Source organism: Bacillus rossius, chromosome 14 (assembly GCF_032445375.1).
Source record: "Bacillus rossius redtenbacheri isolate Brsri chromosome 14, Brsri_v3, whole genome shotgun sequence".
In the NCBI taxonomy this organism is placed as follows: domain Eukaryota; kingdom Metazoa; phylum Arthropoda; class Insecta; order Phasmatodea; family Bacillidae; genus Bacillus; species Bacillus rossius.
In genome coordinates, this window is record NC_086341.1 from 3,158 (window position 1) to 24,607 (window position 21,450).

Consider the following 21,450-nt stretch of genomic DNA (forward strand, 5'->3'; position numbering starts at 1 on the left):
TCGCGGGCGCATGCGCAATGGCCGCCAGCGTCCGCCGCGTTGCTGGGCGTGTGCGCTGTAGGGTGTCTGGCGGCTGGAGTCTCAGTGTACACACCAGACCTCTGCGCGCACACACGCAGCGGTAGTCTCTCCACTTGCTTCAGGTACTGTACCTCGTGTCGTGTCTTAGCTACGGTCGCTCTGTCATGTAGGATGCTGGAAACTCACTCACGATCGCAAGGAAGTTCGTCTTGCATGATAGCGATTCTCAGCTGTCTTCCCGGACACACAAACGTTGTGCAGAGCTTTAGGAAAAACAACGCGATTTCATAACTACTCAAGATAACCGAGTGGAGTCTGCTTACGAAAAGAATTTAAGAATTTAAGAATTTGCTGAGGGCCGAAAAAGACTTTCGATTTCGGATTAAGTTTTTAAACGGTATTTATAGAAGAGTTAAAAATCGCTGAATCACGTGTTTTCAAAGTAATGTTTAGGCGTAAAACAACCGGTACAGATTCGTGAAAGTACTCAAGGGCTTTACATTACACCTTTAACTCCATTCCTCCGCTCAAATTTCACAGTTATTCTGTGACGACGAGAAGACCGCGCCAGTTCACAGCCGTGCGCTTAGGGGCTATACAGCGCTAGAAATACCAGCGACCGTCACGCTTATAATCACGCCTCACTAACACACAGGCACCCCGACTAGACGGCCCCTTAATGCATATTGTTTGACTGAGTAATGATTTTTTGTTTTAATTCCACCTAATAATAATATTTTAAGTGCTGATTTAGTAACATAAATTCACTAATTAAATGTTACTCTGAATAAAATTGCATGTCTCGTTAAGTAATTAAGAAAAAAACAAATTTAGGCAGAGCTTGATTTCTCATAAATAACCAGAAGTGCTCAGAATATCAACAGAAGTCTCGTCAGGAATAACCAGAAGCACACGGAGAAATCCAACAGAATTGTCACCATGAATGACCAGAACTTGGAGAAATCAACCAAATATTGACAAGAATAATCAAGACAACACGGAGAAAACCTTAAAAATATTTGAAAGAATAGTTAGGAGCACACGAAGAAAACTATATACTAGTAACTCGCTGATCTTGATTTAGGAAAACGTGCGTTAGTTTTCTCCGTGTGGTCCTGATTATTTTTGTCAATATTTAGTTGGTTTCTCCAAGTTCTTCTGGTCATTCATGGCGACGCTTCTGTTGGATTTCTCCGTGTGCTCCTGGTTATTTATGAAAAATAATCCATATCTAATTTTTTCATACTTAATTACTTAATGACACATGCAATTTTATCCAGAGTTACATTTAATTAGTGAATTTCCGTTACTAAATCAGCACTTACTACATTTGTATCATGTGGATTTTAAACCAAAATAAATTTTACCCAGTCAAATAATGTCTTAAGACGGCTGAGAATCACTATCATGCAGGACAAACATCCTTCTCCTTGGTGTCTAGCGATCATGAGTGAGCATCCCGCACCTCACACGAAAGAGCGACTGCCTGTACAACACACACGCTGCAAGAATCAGGACTACTTGCGACAGTTTGAACGAGTCTTCCAGTACTCACCAGTGGTGTGTGAACATCTGACCTCGGTACCGAGCAAATTCATGAGTTATCATTTTGCAAATAAACTTATAATATGAAACTCGGACGTGAAATTTAACGTAGAATTCTTTTTAAAAATGCCAAGCGTGATAAATATATTAAAAGTATTCATTTTAGGTAAAACTGTAAACCTTTTTCCTCTTAAAAAAAAACTAAGTATTATTATGTTTAAAACGGTGGTACAATTAATTTTTCAGGGCTACCCGAACAACATGAGTACCGAATGCGTCGCATATAAATGTCTCAACGCTAAACCTGTGATATTTCCCCCTAGACCGCAATTATCATCGCCTGCGTTTTTAAGCTTATACTTCTTTTGACACACTAAGGGTGAATTTTTAGTATACACCTTAAATGCAATGAAATAATTACACGTTACACAAAGGAAATTTCACAGGTTGAAAGTTGCGCATGCGTGCAGTAACTGGCATAGCCACGACCCGAAGTCGTCAAGATGATGTACCCACATGTGATAACATGCACCCGTATAAATAACTTTCGCGAACATCGGCGGACGTACTAAGCGTATTAGTGAGCCAAAGTAAGTTTTATGGTAGTGAAACTATCCTGGAAAACATTTTGTTAAATTGAATAGTTATAACACGAAATAATCGCAACTTTAAAAATATTTATAATTAATCAGCCAAGGAAAATTGTGTTGGAACATACATGGCGTCAAAGGTATTTAACATTATGTTGGTTCTCTAATGCATTACGAACGTGGCGCTACCTTTCAAGTATTTTTCAAATTAAAAGTTGCAGACCAAGAGATACATTAAAACAAAATTAACCTGAAACATTTTAAAACACATATTATACTAATAAGTATATATGTATATTTGTTTCTGCTTAAACGACATAAATGAGCCTTTTAATACTTCCTAGAAACAAAACTTAACATTATTGAGCGGATTCAACATTTACTATTTAACAGTAAAATATTTAATCACAAAATTATTTAATTCAACATGTATCTACAGTCTGATGAACACTGCACTATCTCTACATTTCAGTGTTAACTAAGGGTTGTCAAAATTATAATGCGAGCATTTTAACGTATTTTTTTTAAGTTGTCATTATTTCTTTATAATAATTATAAATAATAACATCAAGTATTAAGAATAGTAGCACTATTATTAAATGTAAATTCTAAGATATTCACGAAAGCAATATGTAAGGATGAATCACGCGGATCCGCCATTTTTATTGGGATTTCTAAAACTTCCACAATTGGCAACATCGTGTTTTCACGTTTACGTTCAAATCGACTTTCGCTCCATTCAAAATTACTCCTACCAAATGCCATATACGGAGACCTAAGATGTTTACACATGAAAAAGAAATAGCATAACAAATAAACTTAGCATGGTGGTTAAGAAATAGATTTTTGTTTAATTATGCTTTACGTCGCACGCTAATACACACAGGCTTAATGCTCAGCTATAGACGACTTGTAAGTTTTATTTATTATTATTTCGATGCCATAAGTTTTTTAAACTTAAAAATAAAAATAAGATCATAGAAACATTTTTGTTCGGGTTATCCTTTGACTGTGGAAACACGGAGAATAAGTTTCTAGCGAATGAATACGACGCTGTTGATAACGCAAAATTTTTAATTATATTTGTTTGCCTCACTTTGTTGTACAATAACAAAATACCAATAGCACATATTTTGTGTCAATATTTAATACAGAACATAAAATGAAACGGTTCTATGATGAATGGGGCATCCGTACAAAATGCTCTAGATAAAAAACGAATGAAAGTGTGCTATTCCTACCGAGCAGGAGGCATCCAATATTATAACGAGCTACGATCCACTATGCACCGACTCAGAACTCATTACGAAGTCATGGGATCTGACCCACAACCTTCACCTTCATGATCGAGTTGAACAGTGCGTGAACTGTGGTGTTGGCAGGACTGTGGGTGATGCCCGCGCGGCTGGACTCGAGGGAGCGAGAGGCGTCCTTCTCCTTCAAGGTGGCTCGCCGCTTCCGCAGAGTGCGCTTCCCCTTCGGCAACAAGTCAGGTGAGCGCGAACTGATGTCATAGAGCAGTATACATAGAGTAGTGATGAGGTAGACTGTGCCACTGAAGGAGGGAGCGAGAGGCGTCCTTCTCCTTCAAGGTGGCTCGCCGCTTCCGCAGAGTGCGCTTCCCCTTCGGCAACAAGTCAGGTGAGCACGAACTGATGTCATAGAGCAGTATACATAGAGTAGTGATGAGGTAGACTGTGCCACTGAAGGAGGGAGCGAGAGGCGTCCTTCTCCTTCAAGGTGGCTCGCCGCTTCCGCAGAGTGCGCTTCCCCTTCGGCAACAAGTCAGGTGAGCGCGAACTGATGTCATAGAGCAGTATACATAGAGTAGTGATGAGGTAGACTGTGCCACTGAAGGAGGGAGCGAGAGGCGTCCTTCTCCTTCAAGGTGGCTCGCCGCTTCCGCAGAGTGCGCTTCCCCTTCGGCAACAAGTCAGGTGAGCGCGAACTGATGTCATAGAGCAGTATACATAGAGTAGTGATGAGGTAGACTGTGCCACTGAAGGAGGGAGCGAGAGGCGTCCTTCTCCTTCAAGGTGGCTCGCCGCTTCCGCAGAGTGCGCTTCCCCTTCGGCAACAAGTCAGGTGAGCACGAACTGATGTCATAGAGCAGTATACATAGAGTAGTGATGAGGTAGACTGTGCCACTGAAGGAGGGAGCGAGAGGCGTCCTTCTCCTTCAAGGTGGCTCGCCGCTTCCGCAGAGTGCGCTTCCCCTTCGGCAACAAGTCAGGTGAGCGCGAACTGATGTCATAGAGCAGTATACATAGAGTAGTGATGAGGTAGACTGTGCCACTGAAGGAGGGAGCGAGAGGCGTCCTTCTCCTTCAAGGTGGCTCGCCGCTTCCGCAGAGTGCGCTTCCCCTTCGGCAACAAGTCAGGTGAGCGCGAACTGATGTCATAGAGCAGTATACATAGAGTAGTGATGAGGTAGACTGTGCCACTGAAGGAGGGAGCGAGAGGCGTCCTTCTCCTTCAAGGTGGCTCGCCGCTTCCGCAGAGTGCGCTTCCCCTTCGGCAACAAGTCAGGTGAGCACGAACTGATGTCATAGAGCAGTATACATAGAGTAGTGATGAGGTAGACTGTGCCACTGAAGGAGGGAGCGAGAGGCGTCCTTCTCCTTCAAGGTGGCTCGCCGCTTCCGCAGAGTGCGCTTCCCCTTCGGCAACAAGTCAGGTGAGCACGAACTGATGTCATAGAGCAGTATACATAGAGTAGTGATGAGGTAGACTGTGCCACTGAAGGAGGGAGCGAGAGGCGTCCTTCTCCTTCAAGGTGGCTCGCCGCTTCCGCAGAGTGCGCTTCCCCTTCGGCAACAAGTCAGGTGAGCACGAACTGATGTCATAGAGCAGTATACATAGAGTAGTGATGAGGTAGACTGTGCCACTGAAGGAGGGAGCGAGAGGCGTCCTTCTCCTTCAAGGTGGCTCGCCGCTTCCGCAGAGTGCGCTTCCCCTTCGGCAACAAGTCAGGTGAGCGCGAACTGATGTCATAGAGCAGTATACATAGAGTAGTGATGAGGTAGACTGTGCCACTGAAGGAGGGAGCGAGAGGCGTCCTTCTCCTTCAAGGTGGCTCGCCGCTTCCGCAGAGTGCGCTTCCCCTTCGGCAACAAGTCAGGTGAGCGCGAACTGATGTCATAGAGCAGTATACATAGAGTAGTGATGAGGTAGACTGTGCCACTGAAGGAGGGAGCGAGAGGCGTCCTTCTCCTTCAAGGTGGCTCGCCGCTTCCGCAGAGTGCGCTTCCCCTTCGGCAACAAGTCAGGTGAGCACGAACTGATGTCATAGAGCAGTATACATAGAGTAGTGATGAGGTAGACTGTGCCACTGAAGGAGGGAGCGAGAGGCGTCCTTCTCCTTCAAGGTGGCTCGCCGCTTCCGCAGAGTGCGCTTCCCCTTCGGCAACAAGTCAGGTGAGCGCGAACTGATGTCATAGAGCAGTATACATAGAGTAGTGATGAGGTAGACTGTGCCACTGAAGGAGGGAGCGAGAGGCGTCCTTCTCCTTCAAGGTGGCTCGCCGCTTCCGCAGAGTGCGCTTCCCCTTCGGCAACAAGTCAGGTGAGCGCGAACTGATGTCATAGAGCAGTATACATAGAGTAGTGATGAGGTAGACTGTGCCACTGAAGGAGGGAGCGAGAGGCGTCCTTCTCCTTCAAGGTGGCTCGCCGCTTCCGCAGAGTGCGCTTCCCCTTCGGCAACAAGTCAGGTGAGCACGAACTGATGTCATAGAGCAGTATACATAGAGTAGTGATGAGGTAGACTGTGCCACTGAAGGAGGGAGCGAGAGGCGTCCTTCTCCTTCAAGGTGGCTCGCCGCTTCCGCAGAGTGCGCTTCCCCTTCGGCAACAAGTCAGGTGAGCACGAACTGATGTCATAGAGCAGTATACATAGAGTAGTGATGAGGTAGACTGTGCCACTGAAGGAGGGAGCGAGAGGCGTCCTTCTCCTTCAAGGTGGCTCGCCGCTTCCGCAGAGTGCGCTTCCCCTTCGGCAACAAGTCAGGTGAGCGCGAACTGATGTCATAGAGCAGTATACATAGAGTAGTGATGAGGTAGACTGTGCCACTGAAGGAGGGAGCGAGAGGCGTCCTTCTCCTTCAAGGTGGCTCGCCGCTTCCGCAGAGTGCGCTTCCCCTTCGGCAACAAGTCAGGTGAGCACGAACTGATGTCATAGAGCAGTATACATAGAGTAGTGATGAGGTAGACTGTGCCACTGAAGGAGGGAGCGAGAGGCGTCCTTCTCCTTCAAGGTGGCTCGCCGCTTCCGCAGAGTGCGCTTCCCCTTCGGCAACAAGTCAGGTGAGCACGAACTGATGTCATAGAGCAGTATACATAGAGTAGTGATGAGGTAGACTGTGCCACTGAAGGAGGGAGCTAGAGGCGTCCTTCTCCTTCAAGGTGGCTCGCCGCTTCCGCAGAGTGCGCTTCCCCTTCGGCAACAAGTCAGGTGAGCACGAACTGATGTCATAGAGCAGTATACATAGAGTAGTAATTTGAGTGTCTCATCTAAATACATTTAGTAGTATCCTCTAATTGATAATCAGATATCTCTCTCCTCTCCTCTTTGAGTTCTAGTTCAGTTGATTTTTAAGGCCTTCTCCCATCTTGTGAGATAAGAGCCAGCTCCCGCACTGCCAACAGTTTCGAACACGATGTTCCAGGACTAATCAAGCCTTATGGCCCGCCAAATTGCCAACAGTTGAACGCCGTCCGGAGGTTGCTTAATGACGAGTCATTTTTGGCACCTAACAAATTACGTAGCACTATCGCATTGGATTAAGATTATAATAGTTTATGTCGTAATGAAAAAGAAAAACTGAACCTGTAACCACTCTAGTGTAACATCAAATTATGGCCTTTTTTAATCAGCACTCACTACTGAAAGGCTACATGTGAATGTATTGTTAGTTTTCTCCCTTCAGTTTTGAATCAATTAATGTAACAGAATTATAATAGATTATGTGCTACAAGGCTACTGGTGATCTCAATCTTAAAAATTTCAGATTATGTACTGGTCATTTTACGGAAATGTAGCGCCCATTCACAGAAACTTGGTCTGTTATGTAAAAACAAACCAATCCCTTTTGTTTTAGTGTGATGGTTGAAAACACATTTTTATTTAAACGAGGAACCTTAAGTACTTTTTTAAAACATGACATTTTAAATTCTTATATCAAAATCGCCACACATGAAATGTGGATCCTTGCTACCGTTGCTTATGATTATATCGTGACACGTGTTTAAAGAGAGGGCTTCTCTCTAATGTTGCTCAAACAATGCATTGTTATTGTAAACAATTCTGGCTCTCGAAGAGGGTGGACACCGAGTCCTTCTCTCATTAACACGTGGTCAAGAGTCGCCCCACGGGGAGTCGCGCACGCTGATGGGCCGAGTGCAAGAGATGCAGGAGGCGCTGGTATTGGAGAGACAGTGCCACGAGCACCAATCCCACGCGTCGACACATGGGAACTAATCTCTCGGTGATAGCGGCCGGCGGGTCACAAGCCTAGCACATCCACGCGCGCTTCGATCACGGATGTTTCCCATCACGAGTCGGCGCCCAGGACCGTGCGACGGCAACCAGCATTAGCTCGCTTGACGTAGTTCCGATACCCCGCCCGATGCGCGTGTTCGCCCTACTGGCTCGGTGGTTACGGCTTCTGGATGGTGAGTCGTAGGTCCCGGGTTCGATTCGCAGCACTTGTGAGTTTCTTCACAGGTCGAGGACTGGAGGTTGCGGTGTGTTACTTCCAGAAGGGTGCGTACACTGCAGTATCATCTCGCCTAGTACGCCCTGATCATGCGTAACTACCCAAAAATCGGGCATACAGAATCGAAGCAGTATGGCGCACTCTGTCGTCTATTGTCCGAGCCGGGGCTGCCGGCTGCGGGAACGACCCTGTCTCTGATTGGTTATTGGCCGGGCCTTAACAACTGGCCAGTGATTAACGTACTGTTCCGCTATATTGCTGGCCAGTCATGCCATTTTAGTGTCGTGCATAGTCTGTTCATACTGTGACCGGCAGATAACTTGGCGTCTGAGCTCCCTAGTCCTGTCTGGGGGAAGGGGAGGGCGAAGAGAAAGCGATACCCTATTGTCAAGGTCAGCGGCCATGTTTGTACTAGCAGAACAGAAAACATTCGGCGCGTGACTTCCTACACTACGTAAGTCTGTATCCACGCCCGTGGGGACCCCAGGGCGGTAAGGCCTTTTGGTTAAGAGCGCTGGGTTACCAAACCAAAAGTGAGAAATCCTATTAATTGTACTTGTACTACATAAGTGTAACATTGTGTAAATTGCAGTGGTTGTTCTCGAATATTTGTACTCATCTGTCAGGAAAAGTAACAAACTATTATCTAAACCTGCAACGTTTTACTTTGTCCCATCAAATATATTTACGGTGTCTGCTAATTATTATGCTAACCAAAATTAATTGAAATGTTGTTAACTCAGTAACTAGCGAAAACCAGACACCATTTATTTTGGAAAACTAGGTCACTTAGTATGTAAAATAAATTTAAAACTATGCTTCTCAATTCATTGTGTTCTCAAAGTTATTTTTAAAAAAAAAGTCTCACAAGAAAAAGCAAACGACCAAAACATTGCGCAGTTTTAGCTCTCCACGCGAAAGCTATCTCACAGTTGATGTAGGAGCCAGTCTAGTCCTTATCGTTCTCCGGTTTCCGTACCTAAAACGTGCCATTTAGCGCTGGATTTACATTTAACTAAACATGGAGCTTGTTTTGTTATATTTTCTGTTTTAACTTCATGTCAGTCGTTTAGGAAGCACCTGACTACCAACGTTAATGGCATTTAAAAAATGCTTGTGTATGTGTGGCTTTATATTTTAATGCACCTTTAATCGATTATTTATTATAAATGTAAATACAATTTGCATTGTACTTCCACTTTAGAATGCATATTATAACCTTCAAAACCTCATATATATCATATGATTTGTTTAATGTAAGTGTGAAGTTCTCTTTCCATGATAATTTATTGCATTAGGTGACGAAAAACAAAATTAAGTTAAAATTAATTACTATTATTACTATTCGATTGTCAGCATTCATAGTGTACAAACAATGCAGAACATATAACTTGCAATGTTAAACTTTACATTTAAGCCACTTTTGCGCTTTTTTGGAGTAATAGCAATTTATACTATAGAATAAACGGTTTTTATTATTTCCCGCTCTCCGCTATGTATCACTTCACCGCACCTCTGCGAGCTGCCACCTTCGCCCTCCATTTTCGGGACTACAGTGAAGGGCGATATTTCCTAACAGCCACTACACGGCTCTCGGCTACGTACCGCCTGCTTACCCCCTCTTCTTTCTCCGGTCCCGCTGTCCCCGCACCCCCGCGCTGAGAGACGCCAAGATAACTGCCGGGCACAGTAAATAACTCACTATCAGTACAGACCAGAAGAATTCGCGGATTCATTTCATGATAGGCTCAAATTTATATACTTATACATCTGTGCTGCTTCTACTATTGGCTGGCAGTTCATCTGAAGGAAACTGGACCAATAAGAAAACCTCAACCAAATAAGTATCCAATGGCGAGCTACCCTGATGATAAGTCTCACAAGTCAGCAGCAAATTGACAGGCGACTTCTAGGCAATAATGCAGACGGTTGTGGAGTCCATCCTAAAGTTCACAGAACCCGTGAAATTTTTCGGTTCATACTTCTGACTTGTTTCCGGAAGGAAAGGGAACGACGACGCTACAGCTGGCAGGGGGCGTGCTACGGCGCTTCAGAGCTGTGTTGGCGGGCATGGCAGTGAGTTATCGACCACTGTCGCCATCCGGCGCACTGGGGGGGCGAGGTCTCCCGTGACACCCCGTCCTGCGCCCCAGACACCTCGCGCGCCCCGCGATCAATCCGCACCTACCACCGATGTCGCCCAGAAGCGCGCGTTCGATTGGCTCTCTCCCTCTCGCTCCCTCTGCCACCCTACTCTCTCTCCATTCGATTCGCTCGTGCGGGCGCTCGACCATAGAGCAAATAAGAAACTTGTACAAGTGAAAACTATATTCTATGTATTGAATCTTCACACTTTTTCCCCGTCGTAGTCGCTGTACAAAGCTGAAAAACTTAACAAAATTGAAGCGGTTTTGTCATAGATTTAAAATACGATAAACGTATACACCGTTAGCCAGTAAATGAAGTGCATAATTAACTAGTAGTTCGCCCTGAACTGAATCTCGCAAATTTACGTTATGTAATGACCAAAGTTAGAAGTACCCACTTATTATCATTATCTCTATGGGCTCTATCCTGTTTGAATTCCAATCCAGAAATTACATTTATTTACATATAATTGCTTGTTATTTCATTTGCATCACTTTGAGAAATAGTATAATGATCTCCAGGGACAATATACTCTTTGGATTCCATGGCAAAACTAAAGTAGTGCGTCTGATTTAAAAAGACAACCGTTTTTGCTAAAACACGAACTAAAAAATTCCCCTGGCCATACTTAGCTACTTACCAAATTTTTTTAATAGCCAACCAACGGTTTAAAATTATCGTCGGGCAAAATCACATCAAATACTCTAGAACTCAAAACCGGACGCTCGGCCTGTTTACATGGTGAAACTTGGAAACTATGGAAACTAGTACTACCTCGCGACAGTTCTAAACTGTTTCGAAAAGTAGCGGGAAATTCAAAGTTAGCCTTGCCTCTTGTTGCTTCATTGCTCTCAAATCACTCCGCAGGCTTGTATAGTTATGACAAATATTGCCGGGTAATCAGATATACGGGGTTTATTTGTCGTTACAAAGAGAGAATAAAAAGTGTTTGGGGAGGGTTAAACGAGATAGTTTTCCGCCTCTGTGAACTGTACTATTCTGGGCGCCACGACAACACAGGCCGGGATGAATTATATATTTCTTTTCCTTCTGTTCGCGGAATTATAATAGCGCGTCTCTCTACCCCCATCCCTATTTCCTCCTCCAAAACTCAATGGAGATGTCGAGAGAATTACACGCAACCTCGCTGGGACACTGTCGGCATCAATTGTTCACGAATCAGCCTCGCCCGTTCTTCTTTGTTCGCCCGCCATGATGGATTATTAAATTATCGTGTCATTTTTCTTTCTTTAGAGAACAGTAAAGTGTTCCGGGCGGCAGATGTTGCCCGTAGTAACGTATAGTAGACATTATTTCTACAACATAAAATTCTGTAACTTGGATGAGTTTCGTTTGCTGCGATCGTCTGCTGTCAACAGCCATGTGTGAAGTCATGGCTGGCATATTGATTCCAGTGTTTGCAGGTAGGCACCGCTAGTGTCGACGACTGCAGACAATGCGGCAAGCAGTGGCGAGCCAGTCTGGCCATGGTCCTCCCCCCCCCCCTTCTTTTTTTCACATGATGACGGTGGTTGCATCCAGTCTCTACGCCCATCTTCATCAGCTGACGCCGAGGTCCAGAGAACCAGACGTCCTTCGCGCTGATTGATCGCGCTGGCACTTAGGCCCTTCCTTTGGAGGTGGTGTTCATTTCAGCCACCGCTAATGGTCTCATCAAGTCCCTGGCAAATAACTGCCTTGAAGCTTCAACAACTCCTTTCTTCTTGCAACCCCTAAAGGGGGGCACGCACATGTACATAAAAAAGGTTTAAATTTTAATTTAGGTACCTTAAATATTGTCCACTAAAAATTTCGCATAATCTATCATAAAATTATATGATTTATGTGAACCCAGCTTTAGGCACAAAGCCATGGACTTCAGTTAAAATAGATAGATGTTTGGCTCCTACACGCACTATTGTAATGAAACACTGTATATATAGCTTTTTAATGTACATAGTAGTTGCGAGCTATAAAACACTCAGTCATACGAAGCGCCATTATATCTCATAATCTGCACAAACAATCTGCCAGCTGTGCTGTGCATGTCTGGACGTAACATATTTCTAACAAAAGAAAGTTGCTAAGTCAGGCCCAGAATGTTGGTACTGCGCAACTCTTGTAGTAAAGGTGGGTTTACGATTGAAAAAAAACTAATGAATTATAAACTTAACATGTAGGTACGCCAATCAGCTCACGGTTAATTAATTGTTTATTAATAACTACACATCTTAGCTCTCGGAAGTCGGCATTTGGTAAGAGTAATTTCGCGAACGAAACAGAAATCTTTTGGAACGGAAATGTGTAAACATGTTGCTGCCAACTGTGGAAGTCTCGGAAATAAGAAATAAAATTATACAATAGACTACTATTCTTCAATACTTTTTTACGATTTATATATTATTATATATTCATAAAGATAAATCATAACTTAAAAAATTCGTTAAAAAAATTCAAAATTTTGACAATCCTTGGTTAACATTGAAGTGTAGAGTTCGTCATACTTTAGGGTCACAACCCATTGATAGCCTACATGTATTCGACGCCATGTTGAATAAAGGTATTTCATGATTAAATGTTTACTGTTAAATCTTAAATATCGAATCAGCTCAATAAGTTTAGTGTTTGTTTGTAGGAAGTGTTTACAGATTCATTTCTGTCGTTTAAGGAAAAAAAATTAACATACATAAACTTAGTGTTATAATATGTTTTAAAATGGTTCAATGAATCTATTGGACTACAGCTTTTAATTTGATTTATACCTTAAAAGATAGTACCGCGTTTGTAATGCTTTAGAGAACCAACAAAATGTTAAATCTTTAACACCGTGTTTGTTCCAACATATTATCCTGGCCAATAAATTAGACGCCAAAGTATTTTTACATTTGCGATTATATTATATTATGGCTATTCAAGTGTACAAAATGTATTCCAGGATAGTTTCAATACCACAACATTTACTTTGGCACACCAATACGCTTAGTACATCCCCATATATTTGCAAAACATTATATATATATATATATATATATATATATATTTTTTTTTGCAAAACATTATATATATATGCATGTTGCAACACATGGGTCCACCATATTGACGACTTCGGCGCGTGGCTATAACAGTTTCTGCAAAAGGCGATGATAATTCCTGTCTAGGGGGAAATATCACAAGTTCAGCGTTGAGGCATTTACATGTGTGTTGGACTGCGGTTGTTTGACTAGTCCTGAGAAATCAATAATACCATCTTACCAAACAGAATCATTCCAAAAAACTGGAAATTTTAGTGAATTTCGTCGAAGTTTTGACAATTTTTGAAGGTCATCAGTCACCATGACGTCACAATCCATTATGTCGCCGACACCACCGACACAGTAGGATCGGCCAATATGTACTACTTGCGTTTATTATTAGCATAACATTATAAATTGTGATACTAGTAACGTGTAGTTTAATAAGCATAAATCATGTTTCATTATTTCCTAGTAACTGGTTTGTTCATTTAGTTTATATTGTATTTTGCAAGCTGTTTATCATGTTCTTGTTTATTATCTTTTATTAAGGTTGGCTTAGTTATGTATGTTTTGTTATAATTTTACATTTAATAATTTTGTGTGTCTGTGGTTAAGGTTTCAACAGGGCGGCACGCCTTAACTTCGCCACGTAAAATAAGTTCTACAATTAAATAAATAATTGGGCAATGGCAGAATTCTTCCCCGATAGGTCTGTGTCATTGTGTGTTTCTGTCTACAACAACGTTAAACTCAAAAAATTGAAAAATAATATTATAAACTATCTATATGCGGCGTTGCTATGTCACCCACGCGAATTCTCCCAGCCTAAGTAAAATAACCCAAATACTAAATATCGTTTGGTAATTGGAATCAGGATCGAGCCTGCCAACTTGTGCGCCCGACCGATGAACGGTCTGCCTCATCGCGCGGTCGTGTCTGCCTATGTGTCGGAGCCGAAGGTGCAGATGCGACTGATTCACTTGACCTATGACAGTAGCGTGGAGCGGATAATGTCTGACCACAGCTGGCGAACTTGAACTTCCATCTGCATCTGACGTCCTGAACAATATCCGCCAATGAAAGGAGGATCAGTACAAACAACTGTAATTTATTTTTGCGCGAATTTTTTTTTCCTAGCAAACATTTTAACTTAGGTTTTTATCATTTCGACAAGGAAACCATTTTGTTATATTTGTTTTCTGTTTATTTGCTTTGAAACAAAAACAAATTACATGTACAGGCAAATAAAATTGTGAAGAAAGTGAAGATAACTGGTTTGATCCAAATTTATATTAATCTCTGAGTTAAATTTTCAAGAAATATGTATCAAATCCATGAATATACATTTCCATAAATGTTTAGCTTTGAAGAGTACCACGTATCGAGCTGTCATTTTCTTTTGTCACGCGAACCAGATGCATCATACAGGTAAATGAGGCACGCTAGAAAACGTATCTGACAGCGTGGTCGGACAACACGGTCAGACATCGGACAGAAGTGGCGCTGAGAATGTGATATTTCCTTAAAACGGTAAACCACTCACGCTGCATATAACTAGGCAACTAACACAATACCTCGCATGCACACTCGGGCGTAGCCGTGAGGTGTGGGGGACGTGGGTAATAGCCGTGCGGAGGAGGGGGGGGGGGTGTTTGTGAACGTTAGAGGCGAGAGTTCGAAAGCCAAACCCGCTCGGGAGGTAAATATTTGGATCGTCTGCGGAAATTCGTGCCACCTCCTGATGTTGCGCAGATGTGGTCACCCGGAGGGACAGTACACCGCGCGCGACAACAGCTGACTGTGCAGGTACACTCCGACGAAAAACGTTTGTTGAAGGACTTGCGAATGCAAAGATTGGCCCATCCGCCATTCAGGATAAAGGTGGATCCTCAATGATCCGTCACCCGTCTCTCAGTCAACATACCGAGTAATTCACAATGATCCGCATATCCGTAAAATACTTTCAATCTTGATGCTGGCAACGGACTATAAGGCTTTAATAGTGGTAAATATTTCTCAATTACAGGTAAATTAGATCAGCTATCATGAAAGTTAAACACTTATCAATCACTTAACTCAAAAACCACTCATTTTTTGTTTAATTTATTTATATATTTTTAGATTTACACTTTGTAATTACACTTCTATATCTCGGTCAATTTCAGTATCAAAAATCACAGTTTAAAATGAGTTATAATGTAAGTTAAAAACATTTAAAGGAAACAAATAGACTTACAAAACCATTTTTTATGATAGTTATTTTACTTATAAATGTTTAATTTTAATTTCAAAGGATTTTGCTAGTGTTCTATAACTCTCAAATATAAACTACTTACAAATATATACTATTTTATTTGTTACATAGTAACACAAATGTTTTGCAATCTTTAAAAGTTTTAGACATGTCATGCCCTTTTTTAAGTGGTGGCTACTGTAGGACCAGGAGATTAACCAGTGGTGGCTATTGTAGAACCACAAGACTCGCAAGTGGTGGCTGCTGTTGGACTAGGGGACTCACCAGTGGTGGCTATTGTAGAACCACAAGACTCGCCAGTGGTGGCTGCTGTTGGACTAGGGGACTCACCAGTGGTGGCTATTGTAGAACCACAAGACTCGCCAGTGGTGGCTGCTGTTGGACTAGGGGACTCACCAGTGGTGGCTACTGTTGGACTAGGGGACTCACCAGTGGTGGATACTGTTGGACTAGGGGACTCACCAGTGGTGGATACTGTTGGACTAGGGGACTCACCAGTGGTGGCTGCTGTTGGACTAGGGGACTCACCAGTGGTGGTTATTGTAGAACCACAAGACTCGCCAGTGGTGGCTGCTGTTGGACTAGGGGACTCACCAGTGGTGGCTACTGTTGGACTAGGGGACTCACCAGTGGTGGATACTGTAGAACCACAAGACTCGCCAGTGGTGGCTGCTGTTGGACTAGGGGACTCACCAGTGGTGGCTACTGTTGGACTAGGGGACTCACCAGTGGTGGATACTGTTGGACTAGGGGACTCACCAGTGGTGGATACTGTAGAACCACAAGACTCGCCAGTGGTGGCTGCTGTTGGACTAGGGGACTCACCAGTGGTGGCTATTGTAGAACCACAAGACTCGCCAGTGGTGGCTGCTGTTGGACTAGGGGACTCACCAGTGGTGGCTACTGTTGGACTAGGGGACTCACCAGTGGTGGATACTGTAGAACCACAAGACTCGCCAGTGGTGGCTGCTGTTGGACTAGGGGACTCACCAGTGGTGGCTACTGTTGGACTAGGGGACTCACCAGTGGTGGATACTGTTGGACTAGGGGACTCACCAGTGGTGGATACTGTAGAACCACAAGACTCGCCAGTGGTGGCTGCTGTTGGACTAGGTGACTCACCAGTGGTGGCTACTGTTGGACTAGGGGACTCACCAGTGGTGGATACTGTAGAACCACAAGACTCGCCAGTGGTGGCTGCTGTTGGACTAGGGGACTCACCAGTGGTGGCTATTGTAGAACCACAAGACTCGCCAGTGGTGGCTGCTGTTGGACTAGGGGACTCACCAGTGGTGGCTACTGTTGGACTAGGGGACTCACCAGTGGTGGATACTGTAGAACCACAAGACTCGCCAGTGGTGGCTGCTGTTGGACTAGGGGACTCACCAGTGGTGGCTACTGTTGGACTAGGGGACTCACCAGTGGTGGATACTGTAGAACCACAAGACTCGCCAGTGGTGGCTACTGTTGAACTAGGGGACTCACCAGTGGTGGCTATTGTAGAACCACAAGACTCGCCAGTGGTGGCTGCTGTTGGACTAGGGGACTCACCAGTGGTGGTTATTGTAGAACCACAAGACTCGCCAGTGGTGGCTACTGTTGGACTAGGGGACTCACCAGTGGTGGCTATTGTAGAACCACAAGACTCGCCAGTGGTGGCTGCTGTTGGACTAGGGGACTCAACAGTGGTGGCTACTGTTGGACTAGGGGACTCACCAGTGGTGGCTATTGTAGAACCACAAGACTTGCCAGTGGTGGCTGCTGTTGGACTAGGGGACTCACCAGTGGTATCTACTGTTGGACTAGGGGACTACCCGTGGTGGCTATTGTAGAACCACAAGACTCGCCAGTGGTGGCTGCTGTTGGACTAGGGGACTCACCAGTGGTGGCTACTGTTGGACTAGGGGACTCACCAGTGGTGGCTACTGTTGGACTAGGGGACTCACCAGTGGTGGCTACTGTTGGACTAGGGGACTCACCAGTGGTGGCTACTGTTGGACTAGGGGACTCACCAGTGATGGCTACTGTTGGACTAGGGGACACCAGTGGTGGCTATTGTAGAACCACAAGACTCGCCAGTGGTGGCTGCTGTTGGACTAGGGGACTCACCAGTGGTGGCTACTGTTGGACTAGGGGACTCACCAGTGGTGGCTATTGTAGAACCACAAGACTCGCCAGTGGTGGCTGCTGTTGGACTAGGGGACTCACCAGTGGTGGCTATTGTAGAACCACAAGACTCGCCAGTGGTGGCTGCTGTTGGACTAGGGGACTCACCAGTAGTGGCTGCTGTTGGACTAGGGGACTCACCAGTGGTGGCTACTGTTGGACTAGGGGACTACCCGTGGTGGCTATTGTAGAACCACAAGACTCGCCAGTGGTGGCTGCTGTTGGACTAGGGGACTCACCAATGGTGGCTACTGTTGGACTAGGGGACTCACCAGTGGTGGCTACTGTTGGACTAGGGGACTCACCAGTGGTGGCTACTGTTGGACTAGGGGACTCACCAGTGGTGACTACTGTTGGACTAGGGGACTCACCAGTGGTGGCTACTGTTGGACTAGGGGACACCAGTGGTGGCTATTGTAGAACCACAAGACTCGCCAGTGGTGGCTGCTGTTGGACTAGGGGACTCACCAGTGTTAACTACTGTTGGACTAGGGGACTCACCAGTGGTGGCTATTGTAGAACCACAAGACTCGCCAGTGGTGGCTGCTGTTGGACTAGGGGACTCACCAGTAGTGGCTACTGTTGGACTAGGGGACTCACCAGTGGTGGATACTGTAGAACCACAAGACTCGCCAGTGGTGGCTGCTGTTGGACTAGGGGACTCACCAGTAGTGGCTACTGTTGGACTAGGGGACTCACCAGTGGTGGATACTGTAGAACCACAAGACTCGCCAGTGGTGGCTGCTGTTGGACTAGGGGACTCACCAGTGGTGGCTACTGTTGGACTAGGGGACTCACCAGTGGTGGATACTGTAGAACCACAAGACTCGCCAGTGGTGGCTGCTGTTGGACTAGGGGACTCACCAGTGGTGGCTATTGTAGAACCACAAGACTCGCAAGTGGTGGCTGCTGTTGGACTAGGGGACTCACCAGTGGTGGCTATTGTAGAACCACAAGACTCGCCAGTGGTGGCTGCTGTTGGACTAGGGGACTCACCAGTGGTGGCTACTGTTGGACTAGGGGACTCACCAGTGGTGGCTACTGTTGGACTAGGGGACTCACCAGTAGTGGCTACTGTTGGACTAGGGGACTCACCAGTGTTGGATACTGTAGAACCACAAGACTCGCCAGTGGTGGCTGCTGTTGGACTAGGGGACTCACCAGTGGTGGCTACTGTTGGACTAGGGGACTCACCAGTGGTGGCTACTGTTGGACTAGGGGACTCACCAGTGGTGGCTACTGTTGGACTAGGGGACTCACCAGTATTGGCTACTGTTGGACTAGGGGACTTAACAGTGGAGGCTACTGTTGGACTAGGGGACTCACCAGTGGTGGCTACTGTTGGACTAGGGGACTCACCAGTGGTGGCTACTGTTGGACTAGGGGACACCAGTGGTGGCTATTGTAGATCCACAAGACTCGCCAGTGGTGGCTGCTGTTGGACTAGGGGACTCACCAGTGGTGGCTATTGTAGAACCACAAGACTCGCCAGTGGTGGCTGCTGTTGGACTAGGGGACTCACCAGTGGTGGCTATTGTAGAACCACAAGACTCGCCGGTGGTGGCTACTGTTGGACTAGGGGACTCACCAGTAGTGGCTACTGTTGGACTAGGGGACTCACCAGTGGTGGATACTGTAGAACCACAAGACTCGCCAGTGGTGGCTGCTGTTGGACTAGGGGACTCACCAGTGGTGGCTACTGTTGGACTAGGGGACTCACTAGTGGTGGATACTGTAGAACCACAAGACTCGCCAGTGGTGGCTGCTGTTGGACTAGGGGACTCACCAGTGGTGGCTATTGTAAAACCACAAGACTCGCAAGTGGTGGCTGCTGTTGGACTAGGGGACTCACCAGTGGTGGCTATTGTAGAACCACAAGACTCGCCAGTGGTGGCTGCTGTTGGACAAGGGGACTCACCAGTAGTGGCTACTGTTGGACTAGGGGACTCACCAGTGGTGGATACTGTAGAACCACAAGACTCGCCAGTGGTGGCTGCTGTTGGACTAGGGGACTCACCAGTGGTGGCTACTGTTGGACTAGGGGACTCACCAGTGGTGGCTACTGTTGGACTAGGGTCTCACCAGTGGTGTCTACTGTTGGACTAGGGGACTCACCAGTGGTGGCTACTGTTGGACTAGGGGACTCACCAGTGGTGGCTACTGTTGGACTAGGGGACTCACCAGTGGTGGCTGCTGTTGGACTAGGGGACTCACCAGTGGTGGCTATTGTAGAACCACAAGACTCGCCAGTGGTGGCTGCTGTTGGATTAGGGGACTCACCAGTGGTGGCTATTGTAGAACCACAAGACTCGCCAGTGGTGGCTGCTGTTGGACTAGGGGACTCACCAGTAGTGGCTACTGTTGGACTAGGGGACTCACCAGTGGTGGATACTGTAGAACCACAAGACTCGCCAGTGGTGGCTGCTGTTGGACTAGGGGACTCACCAGTGGTGGCTACTGTTGGACTAGGGGACTCACCAGTGGTGGATACTGTAGAACCACAAGACTCGCCAGTGGTGGCTGCTGTTGGACTAGGGGACTCACCAGTGGTGGCTATTGTAGAACCACAAGACTCGCAAGTGGTGGCTGCTGTTGGACTAGGGGACTCACCAGTGGTGGCTATTGTAGAACCACAAGACTCGCCAGTGGTGGCTGCTGTTGGACTAGGGGACTCACCATAGGTGGCTACTGTTGGACTAGGGGACTCACCAGTGGTGGCTACTGTTGGACTAGGGGACTCACCAGTAGTGGCTACTGTTGGACTAGGGGACTCACCAGTGGTGGATACTGTAGAACCACAAGACTCGCCAGTGGTGGCTGCTGTTGGACTAGGGGACTCACCAGTGGTGGCTATTGTAGAACCACAAGACTCGCCAGTGGTGGCTGCTGTTGGACTAGGGGACTCACCAGTGGTGGCTACTGTTGGACTAGGGGACTCACCAGTGGTGGATACTGTAGAATCACAAGACTCGCCAGTGGTGGCTGCTGTTGGACTAGGGGACTCACCAAAGGTGGCTACTGTTGGACTAGGGGACTCACCAGTGGTGGCTGCTGTTGGACTAGGGGACTCACCAGTGGTGGCTATTGTAGAACCACAAGACTCGCCAGTGGTGGCTGCTGTTGGACTAGGGGACTCACCAGTGGTGGCTACTGTTGGACTAGGGGACTCACCAGTGGTGGATACTGTAGAATCACAAGACTCACCAGTGGTGGCTGCTGTTGGACTAGGGGACTCACCAGTGGTGGCTACTGTTGGACTAGGGGACTCACCAGTGGTGGATACTGTAGAACCACAAGACTCGCCAGTGGTGGCTACTGTTGAACTAGGGGACTCACCAGTGGTGGCTACTGTTGGACTAGGGGACTCACCAGTGGTGTTTATTGTAGGACCACAGCATTCACCAGTGGCTAAGCAAGAAAGATTTTCACCAAAGCTACTGAAAAAAAAAAACTATATGTATAGAAAGAAAACCAAAGCCAACAGTACCTGTTACAGAAAAGACATTGCATACTCTGGACATGTCAAAAGCCATCTCCCAACCAAGCTGTAGCTATTCATTGCATGTTCTTCCTGTTGCATATCTTAAAACTAAGCATTAATGCAGGAAGCTCCCTTCATTCACCCGTAGAGCGAGCATTAAAAAAAATCAGAGCAGTTAATGAAGAAACTGCAAAGAAGAAAAACTATTGTCATGGAAAAAAAGGGGGAAAAAGACAGCTCCAAGGAACCTATTATTAAGGAAAGGAAAGGAAAGCAAAGGAACTAGCCAGCCATATGAATGACTCAAGAGATGATAAGTGTTGTCTACATGGAAACAGAAGACAAAATAATATAACTTGTTGAGGAGATAGACTGTATTGTGTGGAGAGAGAAGGAAGAATGAACTTTGGTATCAAAGTTCTGTACGTAAAGACAGGGCTCATGCTCAGTGTACTGGTTGGGATAGAGCAATTGCTAAACTTGGAGCATGGGAATGTGAGTTTTGTAATTAATT

At 45.8% G+C, this 21,450-nt stretch overlaps 1 protein-coding gene across 1 annotated transcript in view; it reads left to right on the plus strand.

Moving 5' to 3' along the window:
• Positions 1-21,450, plus strand: part of LOC134538942 (Kv channel-interacting protein 4-like) — a 27,905-nt gene continuing 6,455 nt past the window's right edge. Inside the window, exons 1-2 of the mRNA XM_063380557.1 lie at positions 1-143; positions 3,539-3,649. Coding sequence (XP_063236627.1) covers positions 3,550-3,649 — 100 coding nt within the window. The 5' untranslated portion in view covers positions 1-143; positions 3,539-3,549. The remainder of the gene's footprint in view (positions 144-3,538; positions 3,650-21,450) is intronic.